The sequence below is a fragment of the Lutra lutra genome, chromosome 1, assembly GCF_902655055.1.
Source record: "Lutra lutra chromosome 1, mLutLut1.2, whole genome shotgun sequence".
Lineage (NCBI taxonomy): Eukaryota > Metazoa > Chordata > Mammalia > Carnivora > Mustelidae > Lutra > Lutra lutra.
In genome coordinates this window covers 6,459,043-6,478,737 of record NC_062278.1, presented here as the reverse complement: position 1 = coordinate 6,478,737, position 19,695 = coordinate 6,459,043, and the positions used below count along the sequence as shown (strand labels likewise).

The window sequence follows — 19,695 nt, the reverse complement described above, 5'->3', positions numbered from 1 at the left end:
CGCCCCCGCTCCCCTCCCTCTACTCCTCACCCCTCCTCTCTGCCCTCCCTCTCCGCCCCTCCTTCTCCTCCGCTCCCCTCCCTCCTCTCCCTCCTCCCACTCCTCTGCTCTCTCGCTCCCCCTTCCTCCCTCTTCCACCCCTTCTCGGCCCTCTCCCTCCCCTCCACTCCTCTCACCTCTCGCCGCCCCTCCTCCGCCCCTCGCTTCTCCTCCTCCCTCCTCCCCGTTTCCTCCTCCTCCTCCCCTCCTCCACCCCTCCTCTCTCTCCTCCTCCCATCTTCTCCCCTCCTCTCTTTCCCCTCCCCCTTTCCCCTCCTCCCCTCCCCTCTGTCGTCTTTTCTCCCTCCTCCCTCCTCCCCCTGCTCTGTAGAGCGCGCCGCGAAGGGGACTGGCCGGTTACTTCCTCCGGTGGCGGCGCAGAGCGCGGCGCGGCCCATCCTCGAGCTCCTGGAGCCGCCTGCCTGCGACCGGCCAGCGTCCCGGCTCCCGGCCCACCGCCCAGGTGCCCGCACCCGCGGCCCGGACCCCCGCCCCGCCGCCCACGTCTTGGTCAGCGTCCGCCGCGCACCGCGGAGCCGGGCCCGGAGCCGCCGCCGGCCCTGCCCGAAGCGGCGCGGTAAGAGCGGGGCCCGGGGCGGGCGGCCGGGAGGGCCGGGGGTCCTCTCCCGGGGACCCAGACCCCGGGTGGGGGACGTGGGTAACCCAGAGGTCCGGATCGCGAAGCGCAGCCGGGGTCGCGGCGGGGCGGCGACTCTTCCCCGGCTTCGGGCTCGCTCCGGGTGCCGGGGCGGCTCGGGGGCGGCTCGGGGAGGGGGGCCCGGGCCGGACGCCGGTGGGCCCGGCGGTGACGCGCCGGGCGGGCTGCGAACTTGGGCCGTGGCCGCGGCTAGCCGAGCGGACGGGCAGGGCGCGCCAGCCTGTTTCACTTGCTTTTGTTTTTAAAAGGAAATGCGGGTGTGTTGGGGGCTTCTTCCAGAGGGCGCCCCGCGGGCTGATTTCGCTGCGGGTTTCGCAGATTTCTCTGCCGGTGGCTTACCCGAGCGCTCCGGGCCCGGTGGGATCGGGGGCGCCCGGCGCCTACAACACCTGGAGGCTGCAGCTCCCCGCAAACGTGCCGCGTCCCGGCTCACCTGCTCGGCCACTCCGGGGCCCGGCCACTCCGGGGCCCGGCCAGGGGCGGTGGAAGAGGGAGGCTCCAGGAAGGGAGGCTCCAGGAGGGGAGACCCCCACGGGCGCCCCGGGACTTCTGGATCGCGGCCCTCGGCGCCGCGAGGCGAGCGTGGGATCCCGTGGGAAACGCGGGTGTGGGTGCGCGCGGCTGTCTTTATTTTCGCGTTCTTAAAGGATTTCGAATTCATACTTAGAAATGTGGGGGTTTTGGTTTTGTTTTGGATTTTTCTCTCTATCTCTCTCTTTTAAGCACAGGCGACTTAAAATGTTGGCCTATATTCAGTTTCAGGGTAGCTTAAACTGGTAGTGACGAGCTACTTATTTAGAAAGTAAAGAAGTAAGCCCTTTGGAGATAGAGGTGATTTATTTTAATTCACCAGTAAGAGGTTATGTTTGTCTTGGACAATGCAAGCGCCCGTGCTCTATCTGCCTGTCCACAGCTCTACCAATCAGGGAGATAAATCTCCAAGTTAAGGTTTATTAAAATTCTGAGTAATATCACAGTACAGTAAATGTTAGCACTGTGGGCCCTGCAGGGAAATATTCACTCATTTCTGGCGTTAGTCATTCCTCTCTCCATACCGATAACTTTTGAAAGAAAGAGCAAACCAACCTTGCAAAGTGGCAAATGGGTTTGTTTTTGGTTTTGTTTTTCTGATTTACCTAGATACTAACCTGTGCCCTGATCTCTCTGGTAAAGGATCAGTCCTTCCAGAAAGGGTACTTTTGTTAGGCTCTTTGTTTTAAAATTTCACTCTTCTCAGCTCACACATTTCTGCCCGGTTTTCTTTTTTTGTTCAAAAGCAGCAATCAGTAGGGCAACACCACCTTGCCCTAAATTTGAAATTGATTTGGGCAGAGGAACTTGCCTTCTTAACAAGTGAACTTCAATTTCCCTCATTATGTGTCTGCCTGAAACCAGTGGAGGGACACTTTGATTCCCCATGGTTTTTACAAAACAGGTTAAAAGCTGGACAACAAAAGAAATGTATTCTGTAGCTAGTAATTAGAGCTCTTTATGTGGGAGTGGTAGACTGCTTTTGCTCCTGGTATTTGTACCCAAAAATCAGGCGGACTTGACCCATTGCCTTCCATACCAATTCTCTGTCCACCTCTGTGAGGCTGAGAAAATGTACGCTAAAGTCACCAAGTTGTCTGCAAACCAGACTTAGAAAAAGAGCTGGCCTAGTGGGCTCGGGAGGGATCACTGGTAACAGTTAAGGTGTGTTTTCATGTGGGTCTTCTGTCTGAGGTTTGTTTATTTAATCAACAGGTAATAGGATTTAGTTTCTGAAGCTCAGACTTAAGGGCCATGTTCCATGGGAAATAGTGGTGAGCTGTGCCGGGGTCTAATAATATTTGCATGTGCTCTTCACTCCTTAGTGATGTGCTGGGAGAAGGCCCATGCCTCAGCATCCCAGTTACCTTCTCACGGAGGAGGTCCGCCGGGACTGATCTGCCCTGTGCCCCCTTAGTTAGCCCTGCAATAGCTGTGTGATCCTGGGCAAGTCATCAGAGGTCTCTGGGTCTCCCTTGCCCTGTAAGATGCAACATCACTGTAAAATGTTGACAACATCCATCTCTCAGAAGTGCCAGGAAGACTCAGTGAAGGGGGAATGTGTGGTCGCCCAGCGTGGGCTTAGCTGTTGTCAGTAGGATCCTGTCCAGTCGGGGGTCATTAGTAATGCATATTGATTCCTGAGTGCACGTGGATGACATGACCCACTAAGAGATTCTGAGCCAACGTGGCCACTTTGGATCCAGAACAGATTCCTTCCTCTGCTCCCTTCTTGCCCCGTAGGATAATTAATTTATTGTTTACTGATTTATTATTTATTAATTTAGTCCAGCCTTCCCAGGTCACCATGATAATTGCTCGTACTCTGAGGGTTTCCCCAGTGCCTCTTGCCTGCTCCGCGGCCTAGACTCCCCTCCCACGTTGCCTTTCTAGCCGCGGGTGTCTGTGTGTATGTATGTATGTGTGTGTGTAGTAGTTGGGAGGTCTGGTTGAGCCATAATGTTGATCATAAAGAGAAGACAAAGTACAAACTTGAAGTAGTCACAGGGAAATGTCCTACTTGCCACCTCCAGTAAGCCCTATCAATTGCACAATATTTTAATTACTCAGAGTTCCTGGTTGTAACAGGTGGCAGCGCCCAGGGGAGATTATGGGGGAAGACAATTAGGGGGACCCTGTAAAGCTGCCTATAGACCTTTGGTTCCAAAGCCGGAAAGCCAGGATGGGGGGGGGGGGGGCGGTAAGGCATGCCCCATGGGGTAAAGGTTACTGTCATTCATGCTAGCCCAGCTTCTTCAAAAAGGAGTTTTAGTTTTAGTCTCTCTGTATTTTTATATACCACTCTGGTGGCATTATCTTGGTACCTTTCTTACTTATTAATGTAGAACTGAACCGGCCCATCCTATGTTAGGGCTCCAAGTTCAGTTTTTGGTCTCCAGTGGTGCCCAGTTGCAAGCCACATAAAACTAGAAGTTTCCTAACAGCCACATTCAATGTTAGGAAAGTAAGTGGAGTTAATTTCAGCATATCTCAATTAACCGGATACATTCGTATATTAGATAAACGTGTAGTAAATACAAAGTCATGACTGAGAAACTTTACTTTTTTCTACCAAGGCTTTGAAATCTTGTGTATTTTACATGCGGAGCTCATCTCAGCCCATCCTAGCCCGGTGCCAAGTGCTTGGTGGCCGCAAGTGGCTTGTTAGTGCTGCGTGGGTCAGCCTAGGTCTGTCTTGCAGAAGCAAGTAAAGACTGCTCCATCCACGACCAGCATTACTTGCCCTTGGAGAAATGAGCAGCTGAGCAACACACAGAGCAGACCTATTTGGAGTTGGTGTAGTCCCCACGGGAGGGTCTAGGACAACATGGGGGGTTTGGCCTGGAGCAGTGGCTCTGGGAACCTGCTCTGTCCTTACAGGGAGTTCTTCCTCAGCGGGGAGGGGGTGGGCCCTAGGAAGCTCTTTCCAACGTGCTGACCTGGATCTGGGTCCTCAAGGGCTTCCTGGGTTGAGCTGACTGCTTTCCCCTCCCCCTCCCCCCAGCAGATGGGAGTGGCCTGTGCCTGCCTGGCACCCCTCTCTCCCTGAGGGTGTCCTGCACTCTGAGCCGACCGTGGACATGGCAGTGAAAAGCAGCGCACCCCGCTCCCATCATGGGAAGACGAGGTCCTCCTGGCCTAGCTCCCCCAGCCAGGTTCCCTTGAGAGGCCCTGGCCCGCCAGCCAGAAAGTGACTTTATCTGTGTGCTTTATCTCTAAGTGGAATTCTGGAGAGAATCAGCGTTATTATTTAATTACTCAAATAGCCTACCGTTTGTGAAAAGGGCTTTTTATGTAAGAACTGGCATTCAGGTTTGAATGACCTGTCTTGCTGTAGACCTTGACAGACTCCCCCAGAATTAGGGTTGATGAAGCCAGTAAAGACTCATTAGAAATGTGCGTGATTTGTTGCCCCCATAACTCTTTCTTTATGCCTTTTCCTTTTCCTTTTCTTCAAGATGAATGACTTTGGAATCAAGAACATGGACCAGGTAGCCCCTGTGTCTAACAGTTACAGAGGGACACTCAAGGTAAGTGAGCAAGTCTTCATTTAAAACCTCTTAGAAAACATTGGAGAACTGAATCTCTAGGAGAAAAAAAGACACATGCTGGGTTCTAGAAGACTGGTTCTTGCCCTAGCCTTTTAATTTATGGGCTGTGTGACTCCGGATTGTTTGCTTAAGCTCTCTGGGCCTCAGTTTTCTAGTCTATAAAATGGGTCTCCTGATGCTTGTTCTACTTGTCTTCCAAGATATGAAATCATTTAATTTGCAGATGGGGAGGCTTTTGTGGTTTATTTCTGAGATTCCTGGTAGGTGAAAAATCCTATGATTCTCAGTAGGACAGAGCTCTTAGAGAAGCTGTCTCCACTGCTATTCAGTTCCCCAGTGAGTTTTCCCAGGGCGATGGGCTGGCTGTAAAAGAACTGGAAAGGAAAGAGCTGAGTGGTGGATAACCAGCCCCGCTGGGGGGCTTCTTCCCTTCAGAAGGGCCGGTGCCTGTGGGGCTGCAGGTACCCTGTCCTCCCTGCTACAGAGAACAGCGTTGCCTGTTGTCGTAAGCCAAAACACAGATGAACAATGAAGGAGCTCTTTCCAGTGCATAATAACCAAATTTCATGTAGCTGCTATCTCAGTTCCTTTGGAGAACGTTCTCCAGTAGCACAAACTGATCATTTCCCCTTTGCCTTCTCCAAACATGACAGTGAGATTGGATTGTGTTCTTAGCATGGTGTAGTAAACACGTTTCGGGGCTGCGATTTTTAGACTCGCTTCCTCCAAGCCTGCAGAGTGATGTTGGATTTTCTGCTGTGAATCCTTAGCAGGTTATTTGTTTGGGAGAGCCCAAAGAGCCAAAAATGGGTACAGAGGCTGTATGGTGAAGGTCATGTGTGGTTGAAGGTCATGAAACTTCAACCCAGCCAGTTCTCTGGTTTGATTTGGTCAGCTGTTTTCAGTGTGGCAGAAACCATATGAGAAATTGCACTATGAAGTTTGTAACCATACCCCTGGGAAGAAATATTCTTCTATAAGTTAAAAAGGCTTCGATGATGCCCATGTGATTTCTGGGTTTGGAGAAGAAACAGTTATTGCTGAAATTGAGGTGTTGAAATACTCAGTACGAATTTGTATTGTCTTTTGGCTTCCTGATTTTTAAAAAAAGAACTTCCAGGAAGGAAAGGAGAGGCATTTCTTGGTCACCCGGGGAAAGGCTAATGGGAATTTTAAAAACTGATGGGCTATTTCACCAAAATTAGCCCTGAAGTAGTTCATATGTCTAGGTACGGATTTCGAACGTGATTGGTTCTCCCCTTAGGGTTTTGGCAGTTGGACATTGTTGTCCTGGACTTTGGGGGGCTGGCCTCCAACATCATTGGGACATCATTGCCTTGAGTGTTTTCAGCAGAGTCCCAACTCCTGCCTGCCTTCTTACGTAATGCGTCATGCATTGTTCTGCATTTCTAAGAAGAAAGCACACAAACCAATTTTATTTGTAAATGTGTTGCACATTTTTTAAATTGATGACTCAACAGATGGGTCATTGTGTTACACATAACATGGGCTTTCCAGTTTATGCTGGAAAAATATAACCATCTTTTACGTTGTTCCTCAGCAAGTCAGGCAGTGATGAATCAAGACTCTTCTCTGTTACTTATCAACCGGTCTTACACTAAAGGCTATCTCTTTCATAAATGTTAGACGAATTATCAGAGATCAACACACAGTATCTTTTTCTGTGTCTCTGTCCTCTTCCTCCCCCTAAGCTATAGAGAGCTTAACTTGAAACCTCTTTTCCTTTGGAAATCTTTCCCCTTAGTTGATGATGTGGGGCAAGGGTCTTTTCAAAATCTCTACATTTATAAAATTAAACCTTTGTGAGGAATGTTTTCATATGTATTACTATCTTCTGAACCATTGGAATTGATAAGGGGGGGGAAATCTAGTTTCAAGTAAAGTGTTTCACAGTTAAACATAAAAATAAATGCTTCCACAAATAGTTTAGCTTACTGTTTGTGTTCCAAGTTTCATTCAGTCATCTGCCTTCGCTTTAACTGCAGTAACTGAGCTAAAACTGTCCTGTGGAGCATGTGACTCAGTTTCCCCCTAATGGGACAGAGGGCCCAGGTGTTTGGACCAGCTGGTCTCTAAGTCCCACCTAGCACTGTTCTTCTAAAATCCCATTATTTTTAGGTTTGTTTACTTAGTTTACTCACTGAAATTAGTTAGACCATTAAAAGGAAATTCCCAGTCATTTTGACTCTGTGAGGTCGATGCAGTGATCCAGAGTTAAACAGAATCCTTTCCATCACTTTGACAAGAAGTCTGGTTGGACCATTGACTGGTCATTTCCTTTTATGGCTTTATAATTGCCAGTTTCATCAGGGTGTATCGGGAAGATGACCGTGGACCACTTTTCAAACAGGTAATTAAGTGAGTTTAAATATCAATTTCAGTCTCCTTTTCCTTTTCGGTCTGTTTTGCAGCGCCAGCCAGCTTTTGACACTTTTGATGGGTCCCTGTTTGCCGTTTTCCCCTCTCTCAGTGAAGAGCAAACACTCCAAGAGGTGCCAACAGGCTTGGATTCCATTTCTCATGGTAATTTGTTACTCAGACTTGACCAATCATGCATGATTTCCCATAGTTGAGTTACTAAAAACATGACCACTGGTAAGCGACAAAGGTTGGTGTCTTCAATCTTGGGTTCGAAAAGTCAGATGGTGACTGTGGAAAAGACGGTTTTCCTCCTTCATGAGCATGAGGGGCCCGACGTCGTCCACCGCCAGACACACTCCAGACAGCAGCAGGGCCCTGAGATTTCCGGGGATGGGATGTTCTCATCCCTCTCGAAGATCCAAGCCCCTTGTCCCAGGGGCACCTGCAAAGCAGACCATGAAAGTGCCCTCCAGCTTCTCATTCTGGGGTCTCACCATTAGGTTTGATCATCCCCCACCCCAGAGTCTTGGGGCAGCAAAATTATACGTGCCAGTCTGCATTTACTTCTATAGTTCTTAATGTTGTTGTTTATTATTTTCTAAAGGGATAGCAGTCAGATAATGCCTATGCAATTACTGTGATAGGGTTATTAGTTGGAAACCTTCCAGACATTACTTTGTCCTGTGAAGTAGGTGCTAGAAAATATAACCTAGAAAATTAATTAAAAAACATAGGCTTGCATAAGCCTGCCATCCCGAGCCGGCCATTGATCATTCTTGAAACTGCTGAGCGAATCCAGAGGAGATTTTCATTAAAAATTGCAGGTGCGCTGACTTTACAGGTGCTAGGAAGTCCCTTTGCCTGCTGCTTACTTTAATGGAAGCAGTGTTACACTGCACATTTGCCTCTCTTGAAACTTTTGACCAAAACCATTACTTTCCTTCAGTGTCCAAAAATTATCAAAGAGATTTAGATAGAAATTTCAATGAAGGGTAATTGGTTTTTTAATGATGTTCTGCAAAATAATTTGCAAAATAAAATAAAGCTTAAGTGCTATTTCAGTTTTTTTTTATAAGTGTTGTTATGAGATGTATAATACTTTCTCAACTTCTGCTGCCCCATCCCCCAATTTTTGTTAATATTTATACTCTTTTAAAGAGTGCCATCAACAGGGCATCTGGGTGGCTCAGTGGGTTAGGCCTCTGCCTTCAGCTCAGGTCATGATCTTAGGGTCCTGGGATCGAGCCCCGCATCATGCTCTCTGCTCAGCAGGGAACCTGCTTTCCCCTCTCTCTGCCTGCTTCTCTGCCTACTTGTGATCTCTCTCTGTGTCAAATAAATAAATAAAATCTTTAAAAAAAAAAAAAAGAATGCCATCAAGGTTTGCAGTTGGAATTGTTCCTTCCTGAAAACTAAGATTTCTCTCTCCTAAATTCTCTCTCCAGTCTTGCCTGCTTAAAGTCCTAATGTCCCCCTGGGTTTTCTTTCTAGACTCTTCCAACTGTGAATTGCCTCTGTTAACTCCGTGCAGCAAGGCTGTCATGAGTCAAGCCTTAAAAGCTACCTTCAGTGGCTTCAAGAAGGAGCAGCGCCGCCTGGGCATCCCAAAGAGTAAGTGCTCTCCAGGCGTTTCCCTGAGTCCGTGTTGTGGGAGAACAACAAATCTGGCCGCGGTTGCCTGAGACGACTTTTTCTTCCATCTTTGCTTGGAGCATCTTGCGGGGCGGCAAGGATGTGGTTAACCTGAGCTGGTTTTTAGTTGGACCCTGTTGACTGAACACTTCGCCCAGCACTGTTGTCAGGGTCTTAGAATTCCCCAGGCTGTCTTGCTTCTTTGGCTGGTCTTTGGAACGCGTCTGGCCTTTGTGAGTGGATCCGGAGTAACTCCGTTTTCTCCCTGTGTTCCGTCCTTGCTTCCCTCCCCGGCAGACCCCTGGCTGTGGACCGAGCAGCAAGTGTGCCAGTGGCTTCTCTGGGCCACCAATGAGTTCAGCCTGGTCAATGTCAATTTCCAGAGGTTCGGCATGAATGGCCAGGTGTTGTGCAACCTGGGCAAGGAGCGCTTTCTGGAGCTGGCTCCTGATTTCGTGGGCGACATTCTCTGGGAGCATCTGGAGCAGATGATCAAAGGTACCCACCGAGGAACCGGGCACCTCGCTGTTGGGGAGAGCCGTGGCGGGGAAGGGAGATGGGGGGTCCGTGCTCCGCAGTTGTACGGTCAGGGTTTCCAATTGTGTGGAGCAAGATTGCCTGAGAATGCCACCAAGTGAGTCAAATGTGTGACAGCGATTATAGGTTTTTTAATCTGTGTGTGTCTGGCATCAAGGATAGCCACCAGGCAATAACCTTAGTCACTACCTTGTTGACAGTGATCCGATGGCTTGCATCAGGGGCGTACGTGTTGCCTCAGATATGGGAGGCCAGCAAGTCCCGTGTTTCATGGCTCACCTTATGGAACCCAAAGAAGAAAGTCAGCCTCAGTGAAAGGGAGCCTTTATTCAGACAAACTCTGTGAATTTGACCATGAATTTTCCTAAGACCAAATGGAATCAGCAGCAAGAATTTCTTCTGGTTTTATGTATTTAAACACAGGCAAACATAATTGATGCATATTTATATACTGACATTACACAGACTGGCCATTGAACAAAAGAACTCATCATATAGAAAGTTTTGGTTTAGACCTTACGAGAGTGTTGACAGCAGTATTAAAAATATATCTAGTTAAAAAGGAGAGGAAAAAAAGCTATAGTGAGGGGTTAGGTTAAAAATATGAGAAAACTAGTTCTTTGGTCGAGTTCAGAGCAATAGTCCTCGTTCACTTGGTTTCAAACACTGAGTTTCAACACTATTTACAGACTCAGAATCTTTAAAAGACCTTAGGATTCAGCCACCCTTTCCTGGTTGTGGCTTCTGGGGGCCAAGGACACTTATGTTTGGAGACCCCCAAATTCTCCCTGAATTTGAACAAGTCTGATTGGACAAGTTTCTGGTAGATCTGTTCACTGGCAGGTTGGGCCTGTTTTGCCATCACTCGGGCTGTAAGTCTGAGGGTCTGGGTTTGTGGGTATGTGTGGTTCAGTGTGTTTGTAGGAAGTAAGCACACACCAAGAATACTAACCTTTTCCTTTTCAAGGTCCCAGTGCACCGTGGCACCTTCAGGGTCCCACAGCGCTGCTGGCCTCTCTGTGCCGAGCTCATATCACCCTGGAGAAACGTGGGGTTTGAAGCCACGACCCCTAACCTCAAGCGGGCAGGAGCTGGGTCCACTTTACTAACCCACTGTATTCCCAGCCCCTGGGACATGTGGCATTTCATAAATATTTAACTGTCTGTTGTTGGCACAGATGAATTAAAATCACAGTGTAGATATTTAAAATTATGCAGGAGAACATTTCACTTGGCCAGTGATAGCATTCATTCTGGAAAACTTACTCTGAATATTAGAAAGTGTGTTACCGGGGTGTCTGGGTGGCTCAGTGGGTTAAGCCTCTGCCTTCGGCTCGGGTCATGATCTCAGGGTCCTGGGATCGAGCCCCGCATGGGGCTCTCTGCTCAGCAGGGAGCCTGCTTCCCCCCTTTCTCTCTGTCTGCCTCTCTGACTACTTGTGATCTCTCTCTCTCTGTGTCAAATAAATAAATAAAATAAAAAGAAAGTGTGTTGCCATCTCTAGTGTTTGAAAAAGACCAAGTGACACCAAATCCCGTCAGCTTAAATATGAAACATAAATGCATTTAATTATCCTAAAATACCATATAGCAGTAGTTTAAAAATCAACATTCTTTCTTGCATAGTTTTAACCTCGATTTGCAATCCTGTTTTCCAGAAAACCAAGAAAAGTCAGAAGATCAGTATGAAGAAAATTCACACCTCAACTCAGTCCCTCATTGGATTAATAGCAATTCACTAGGTCAGTCCAATCAGTTCTGCCCTGAAGACCTTGGTGTTAACTTTTTCTATTAAATTGGGACTCCCACCCCCACAAAATAAATCAATAAAATAAAAATAAATTTGTGGAAGGTCCAAAGGCCAGTCTCAGCCTGCGCGGTCCCATCGGGCGACCACATGTGGATGTTGAGCCACTGAACACTTGAAACGTGGCTGGTCCACGTGGACACATGTGGTAAGAATATAAGCTTAGTGAAACAAAGAACGTAAAATGCCTCCTTAATCAATTTTAAGATACTGATTACATGTTAAAATGATAATTGGTAATACAGGGACAGGTAAAATATTAAAAGTAATTTCACCTGTTTCTTTTTAGTTTGCTTCTGTGGCTTCTAGAAGATATGACATTGCCTACATGGCTGTGTTATACATTGGCCAGTGCTGTCCGAGGCAGTTCAGAGAGCCGGGGTGGAAGGAATGAGCTGATGAGCTGTGGGCCGAGCTAGCGTAATAAGTTGGGGCCCGTGCACAGGAGGCATGTAGAAAGCAGGTCTGAGTTTGCTCTGATCTTTGGAGTTTAAAGAAGTGTCCTGGAATTCGGGTCTTTTCTTCTGGTCAGTGACACTGATGAGTGTAGGTTACAGGGCAGGAGGGGGGGACCCTAGCCAGCAGAGGGAGGGGATGTTCCTTACAAGTCACATACTGGCTGGCAAATCGCTCGGTCTCTCTGAGCCTTATTGCCCTCGGAAGTGGAAAGAGCCAGTGACCTGCGCCACCCCGAGAGTCACATGAAAGCGTTTGATAACCTAGAGCTGTAGAAGTGCTCACGTAGAGGGTGTCGCATCGTGGTCCAGAGGCAGCAGGCATTTGGGCAAAGGGCTTATCGGCCGAGAGTGGGAACAGCTTGAGAAGAGGAGCTGGCGGGAAAGCCACCTGCCAAAGCCCATGCGGTTTCGGAGAGGGTTAGAGCGTGCAGAACTGGGTGCATTTGATTTGGTTCAAGGGCACGGAGGGTCTCTGATGACCCCGTCGGTCCTGCCTCATAGCTCTGCCATCCGATTGTTCTATCCCAGGCTTCGGCATGGAGCAGGCAGCGTATGGCGTGCAGACCCAGAACTATCCCAAAGGTGGCCTCCTGGACGTGTGTCCATCCTCCTCAGCACCCAGCATGCTCGGTTCCGAGCAGGAGTTTCAGATGCTCCCTAAGTCTCGACTCAGCACTGTCAGCGTCAACTACTGCCCCGTCGGTCAGGACTTCCCGAGCGGCAACTTGAACCTGCTCGCCGGCGGTTCCGGTAAGTCAGGCTCCCGAGAGCTCTGTCAGCCAGGTGGGTGGGTTGCTGCCAGGAGCCACAGTAGAACAGAGACAGGAGCTCCTTAAGCAGTGCAGCCTGTGTTCAGCCGTTGGAGGAGATCAGACGCTTCTCTGCGTCCTGAGCAGCTGTCCCGTGCTGTCCCCACAGGGGACGGATTTGCTCTCATGCGTGGACTCCTGCTGTGTTTTAGGCTCTGGGCTGGGCGCTGCAGGGACTGAGTGAGTGAGACAGGGCCCCTGCTGTTGCAGCGGGATCCCCCCCGCACTGCGGTGGGATATTTTGGGAGAAGGTGCAGGAACATGACATTCCCACAGTCCACAGCTTCCCCACACCAGAAGGAAACCACTGTCTTGACTTTTGTCCTCATAGATCCGTTTTTCCTGTCCTTGAGCTTCATAGAAACAGAATCCTTGCATTACGTTTTCTTTCGTGTTGGTCTTTTGCTCCTCGTGTGTCTGAGACCCAGCCATGCTGTTGGATGGGGCACACGGTTGCTCTTTTCATTGCTGTATAATACTCCATCCCGTGAGGACGTGCTCCCCTCCCCCCACCATGCTGCTGTGGGTGGAGGTTGTCATTGTATAGGGCATTTGTCGTAAGGAGTGAGTGCCTGGCGAGAAGTCCGGGACTCTGCACCAGCGGGCTGTAGGCGCAGTGGGGTTGCTGCAGCCCTCAGACCAGCCTGTGGGACCCATGCGCCCACCCCCCTGCCCCCCATCGCTCAGCAGCACCAGTCGATTCGCTGTTGTGGAGAGTCAGCGTTTGTGCCCGGCTGTGTTTGCCAGGGAAGCCCCGGGACCACGACTCCCCCGAGAACGGCACAGACAGCTTCGAGAGCTCTGACTCCCTGCTGCAGTCCTGGAACAGCCAGTCGTCGCTGCTTGACGTGCAGCGAGTGCCGTCCTTCGAGAGCTTCGAGGATGACTGCAGCCAGTCCCTGTGCCTCAGTAAGCCGACCATGTCCTTCAAGGACTACATCCAGGAGAGGAGCGACCCGGTGGAGCAGGGCAAACCGGTTATACCCGCGGCAGTGCTGGCTGGCTTCACGGGTGAGTGTGTCATGCCGAATTCCCCGTGCCCTCCCCGAGGCCCTGCCCCAACACCGTGTTCCTCCAGGCTGTTTCTGGTCCAAGCACATTGTAGCTACGGCCCACACTTGGTGTGTGGCTGTCATCCTGAATCAGGCAGGCTGTACCCCTGAATCCTAAAAAGGCCGAGCTCGCACGAATCGTCGTGCACAGTGGCATGGATGGGAGCCCACAGGCCGCCCTCTCGCCTGGGATGTGCTCAGCCAGCCTGGAGAGGAGCAGGCATGGGGGTCCCGGGCCCATGGAAGCCTCAGCTCTGACTCACCCACTCCACAAATCCCAAAGAATGTAAACTGGCCCAAGGAGGGACGGCAGAGCCAGCCTCAAACATCACGGGGACTGTTTACCTTTGCTTGCTTCTAAAATCCATTTATTTTTAAGATTTGGGCGAGAGCTATTTTAGGCAAAGGACAAATATTAAAGCTGTTTTTAGAATCAAATATTTCCAGTACTTTAGCAAAAACACCAAGTTTTTTTTTTTCATTGCTTCATGGGTCTTTAAATGTGTTTTTTTCCTATTTTGACCATATGGAGCCACTGGATTAAAAAATGCCTACTTAAAATATTCAGTACAGAAGCAGCCACTTTTTTCTTTTTTGTCATCCCGAACACCCACAGGAATGGGGTTGGTAAGAAAATAAACAGCCATGGTGTGACTGTCTTTCTTCTTTTTTTTTTAAGGTTTTAAATGTATTTATTTATTTATTTATTTATTTATTTATTTATTTATTTATTGAGAAAGAGGATCGCGGAAGCCTATGCAAGCACGTGGTGGGGAGGGGGGCCAGGGACAGGGAGAGAGAGAATCCAGAGCAGACTCCCCGCTGAGCATGGATCCCAACACGGCTCGACCTCACGACCCTGAGCTCATGACCTGAGCCAAAATCAAGACCCAGATGTTCAACTGACTGAGCCATCCAGGCACCCCTTGCTGTTTTTCATTTGAATATTGGTTACCATTTGTTGACTGTCAGCTCTGGGCGGTTAACTAGGCATATATAGTTGCTTGTCCTTGGAGCAGCCCAGCAAGGGTGGGCGTTACCCTGTTGGACCCATGGGACAGTTGGCTCAGAGGCAGACAGCTCTCCATGGTCACATGGGTAACCTCGTTGTGCCTGGTTCCAGCACTCCTGTCCTTAGTTCTTTACAGCCTCATTGCTGATGGCCACTGGGTCTTGAGGAACGACTCTTCCATGGGTGTGTGATCTCGGGCGGGGCACCTTGCCTCTGAGCTGTTCCTCATCTTTAAAATAGTTCCTCACAAGACAGCAGTTCTAAATATCAATCCAGAAAAAGCATATGAAAACCAAAGTGTACCTCACCAGAGCCAGTGAGGCCGTGGAGGCCACCCCAGGTGCCCAAGTGGCGTTGAGTAAACCAAGTCTTGGATTAGGCAATTTACCCGCCGTCGTTTGGCAGGAAGGCCGCAGCCTGGGATTCCATGAGACATGCCTCCTTCTGTGGTGAAATGCCCTTTCAGCCACCCCCACCCCGGTCCCATTGGGTGGTTCTAGAAAGGAACCCTGAAACTTACTACATAAGAAGCAATTAAACAGGATGAGGAATTTTTTATTTTTTTAAGATTTCATTTTTAAATCATCTCTACACCCAGCTTGGGGCTCCAACTCGCAGCCAGTCCCCTGCTCTACCCACTGAGCCAGCCAGGCACCCCCAGAATGAGGAATTTTAAGGTCAAGAGTTGGTGGCCCTGAATTTTCTTCCAGAAAGACCTGACTCAGCAACCAAGGGCGTGAAGCGCCCACTTTTTCAGGGGGGGAGGGAGGAAGGGAGACCCCAGAAGGTGTGTCTAGCCTGATGCCGTTAAAGCAGTCCGTCCTGTCACCACGCTTGGGAGATGTGCCTTCATGTTGGCTCCCTGCCCAGAGTAGGGGCTCCCGTTCCTCCATCAGCCTGTTCCATTAGAAAGGCTCAAAGCCTTGCCATACTTCAAGTCTATAAAAACATACAACTTGCCCCTTTCCCCCAGGAAGTGGACCTATTCAGCTGTGGCAGTTTCTCCTGGAATTGCTCTCAGACAAATCCTGCCAGCCATTCATCAGCTGGACCGGGGACGGCTGGGAGTTCAAGCTCGCGGACCCTGACGAGGTATAGCCAGCGCTTGGGAAGTCAGTGTCTGGGCTTTGAACCCTGATTTCATCACTCTGGGCTCACAGATACAGTTCTCGGGGCCCAAGGAAGGGCTCCCCGCTGCAGATGAGTTCTAGCATTCTCTGGGTATGTGTGTGGGCACAGGGCAGGCTTCTGCGAGTTGCTCTCTCATCTGATAAAAAGGCCCAGATGCTAAGTGAGGTTGTCTTCTGACCATCTGAAAATGCCTTAGGAATGTGCCTTTTCCCACTGGTGGGGAATGAGCCTCCCGGCAGCCCGGGCTGGTCCTCTGGCCGGTGCCGTTCTGCCACGCTCAGCTCAGGCGCTCGGAAACCCTGGAGGGGAAGGCCAAGGGCAGATGCCATACTCTCACCGCCAGGACAATGTTAAAGAAGCCTGTGATCATGGGCAGCCTTAGAGTGCAAGCTTTCGCCGCTGGCTCACTCGGATCCCCTGGGGAAGCAGAAGCCTTAGAGAACGCAGAACGTCACAGGGCTCAGAGCCCCACCCGGCATCTGTTGACTGTGGGGCTCGGAGGGGAGAGACACTACTTCCCGCCTGGTTGGGAATGCTTGTCCCGGGCATGAAACCTTGCTGCACAGGAGGGGACAAGAGGGGATGGTGCTGTGGGCGGGGAACCCTCACTCTCCCACCTGCCCTGCTTCCGTCCTCAGAGAGGCAGCAAGGGACTCCGGGCCGCGCTGCAGGTACTGGGACACACCACACCCTTGGGCCCCTTCTGTAGTGCTCAGGTCCTCTGGGGGCAGCAGACATGAGACTCCTCGCTGGGGGCAGGTCATTCATTTTCCTGAATTGCAGATTTGAACTCTTCTCCCCCCTGTGCCTGCTGCAGGTGGCCCGCCGGTGGGGAAAGAGGAAAAACAAGCCCAAGATGAACTATGAGAAGCTGAGCCGGGGGCTGCGCTATTACTACGACAAGAACATCATCCACAAGACGTCGGGGAAGCGCTACGTGTACCGCTTCGTGTGTGACCTGCAGAACTTGCTGGGCTTCGCCCCCGAGGAGCTGCACGCCATCCTGGGCGTCCAGCCGGACACAGAGGACTGAGGCCCGCGGGGGGCTGCGAGTGCGGCCATCCGACCCACCGCTCCAGTGACCCTGAGAGGCGGGATTGGACGCATCCAGGAGAGTCCCCAAGAAGCAGTGGCCTTATTTCACTGGAAACCACGGCTTTTCACCCAAAGCAGCGTGGTTTCTCACTTGTAAAGCCCACTGACGGGAACGCGCTATGTATGATGCTATGACCTCATGGTGGCCAAGAGAGAAGTTCTGGGAAGCCGTCCTGGCTCCGAGCAGGCCATGTGACAGGGACGTGCAGGCCGTGGGATAGTCTCCAAGGAGCGAGCGTGTCTCGGGCACACGCATTTTGGCTTTTTTTTTTTTTTTTTTTTTTATGTTCTTTTGCCTTTGGCTGCCAGGAATCACAAAGGCAGAAGCGGTCTCTTTGGTTCAGCGAGGCGGAGGGTGTGGGGAGACAGCCGTGCCATTTCAGAGTTAGTTTGTATATATGACTGTAATCTTAATAATTGTTGCCAAAATCCTCTCAGAGTCCTATTTAACAAGAACTGTATATTGTAATTTAAAATACTTCTGTACGTGTATTGGAAAGATTGCAGACACCCGGTGTCTCTGCGGTTCCAAGGAGCACTCACCGTGTTCCGCAAGCCCCGGGTCTGCGCAGGCGGACGGAGGAGTTGTAAAGTGTGTATTATTTACATTTAACATGCCTACAGGTAGACATTGAAGAGGGTCAGTCCCTGTTTCTGTTTGGTTTTGCCTGGATGATTATCTGGCAAGACTTTGTACATTTGGGAATTTTTATAAAACACTTAATGTTATTATCCGGAGGCCCATCCCGCCTCTGCCTTCTCCTTAATTGTAATGTAAAAGCTATAAAGCGGTATTTTTCTTGACAAATGGCATCTGTTTTCCATTTCTGTGCATGCCTTTAAATCCGTTTATACACAAGACTGATTTTATTTTTTAGTTCAACTGTGTTTCCCCAACAACTAACCTCCCCGACCAGCCGTTTCCTTCCCTTGCCCCACCTCCGCACCCCAAATTATCCTGTATGATTAAAATAAGAATGCTATTTTTGGAAATATGTGGCTCCTTTTCAGAGAGCAGGAGGAATTTATGTAGCAGCTACTTTGACTGCAAGTAACTCACTGGAAAAAATGTAATTTGTAAGAAAGCTTTATTTTTATCTGCACCCCATGGGAAGTTAAACATGTCATCCAGAGTGGAAGCCCGGGGCAGGTGGGGGACAGGAAGGGGGGGATCTTCGGGAAGCCTCTTAGTCGTGAACAGAACACGACTTTTCCCTCAAGCTGTCGAGGCCCGGGCTATCTGGACAGCGTGCCGCTCCTTGCTGCTCAGTGCCCAAGCTCTCTGTTCCTGTTTCCGTGGATGCAGAATGTCCAGAGGTGAAGAGAGGACAAGCGAGACGGGAAAGAGAATCCATTGGAAGATTCAATGTGAAAAATATTTTGCTCGCCGTGGAGACTGTCGTCGTTGTTTCAAAGGACCCCTGGGGTGGGCCTGCATCCAGGGTGCTTGGAACAGATCAAGCCAATGTGATTTCAGAGCCTCACGGGCTTCCCTCGCAGTGCAGGGCTGTGCAGGGAGCGCTGGGAGCTGTGGCTGACGTCCCCAGGGAAGAGTCCGTCCCTGCGATGAGGCTGCGGGACTGGGTGGTGGGGCTGGCTGGGCAGAGCAGCGCCGGGGCTGGAGGACTCAGTCCCAGCACCCACAGGAGACCATGTCCAGTGTCCAAGCACAGGACGTTTTTCTCAAGCAGGACATGTTTATCACTGAGACATCTGTTTATAACATCCCCAGACATGTGACGGGGACCATCTGGCTGCCAAAGGGAATCTTAGCCTTTGGCTCGTTTTATGTGGGGTTGAACCAAACGAAGTTGCCAATATTTGACTTTTTTTATCTACAAAGTTGGCAGTTTCATGTGATTCAGCCTAATAGTTACAGAAACTAAAGCCCATGGTAACCCTTTGGTGTGGTAATGCACAGACCTAAGGATAAAGATTTTGTAATCTGGCCTTTCCTTTCTCAAATAATAAAGTATTTTGTTTATATAAACGCCTCCTTGTAAGGGTTCTTTTGTCCCACCCCAGCAGGGGAGGCAGAGTGAGGATAGTGAACCCTGACCCATGGTCCCCCCGCAGTTTCCAGTCTACTGAGACTCCCATCTCCATTTAACTGGTTTTACACATGGGGTCACCCCGCAAATCATGACCAAGCTGCAACCCAGCTGTAAGCTCTTCCTGAAGGAACCCCCCCCCGAAAAAGTGTTCCCTTAAATCAAAAAATGCTTTTAAGAAGGGATTAGAATAGAAAGATACAGTTGTCTTGTTTTTGCCAAGGAATTGGCAAAGGTAACAGAAGAAATTGTTGGATGCTTCTGTGAGGAACCCATTAGGGTTTGAGGCTCAGGGACTTTCGCCATGATGCCTGACGATCTGATTTACTAGAGGTGAGGGTGATAGTCCTGGGATGTGGATTCTCAAACACATTTCAAAGTTAGTGATGATGCCAGCAAACAGGTGGGCTACATCAGAGGTGTGCAGGAGCCCCTCCCCGTGTGCTGGTGAATTGCAATAGTGACGTATTGGTATCTTCAATGTGATCAAGATGAGAGTATTTCTGTCATAAAATTGGCAGACACTACAAATCAGGGCTCCTTTCAAGCCCCCTCAGGGAGCTGGTTCTTAAAACAGTTATCAGAACACCACTGGTCACCAGTGTTCACTGTATTAGAAATTAGAAAACCTTTTAAAATGCAATTACTTTTTAAAATAACATTAATGCTTTTCTGGAAAATAACTTTCCCAAAAAGTGAGTGTGGCATTGTTTTGCACGTTTTCAGATTTCCTTGATGTCTCGTTTAAAAGAAGGGAGCTGGGTTCTTGAATATTCTTCCACATTTTGTCTTGTGATATATTTTGAAGGAAATCAGGCTTCACACAGCTATGTAATCGAACAAAGGAGCATCGGGAGACATATACTACACCAAACCTGGCAAATGCAAGTTTCTTCAAAGTTCATTGCAGTTAGAATGTGAAACCATATCAATAAACTTTCCTATGACTA

General features: G+C 49.6%; 1 protein-coding gene across 1 annotated transcript; it reads left to right on the top strand.

Annotated features, from left to right (window-relative positions):
• Positions 1-307: 307 nt before the first annotated feature.
• Positions 308-18,684, top strand: ETS2 (ETS proto-oncogene 2, transcription factor). The gene is made up of 10 exons (XM_047719899.1): positions 308-616; positions 4,687-4,758; positions 7,212-7,323; positions 8,653-8,772; positions 9,091-9,291; positions 10,989-11,072; positions 12,124-12,345; positions 13,152-13,415; positions 15,442-15,560; positions 16,417-18,684. Exons 2-10 carry the CDS (start codon positions 4,687-4,689, stop codon positions 16,630-16,632), a joined length of 1,410 nt encoding a protein of 469 aa, XP_047575855.1. The 5' UTR covers positions 308-616; the 3' UTR covers positions 16,633-18,684.
• Positions 18,685-19,695: the final 1,011 nt, after the last annotated feature.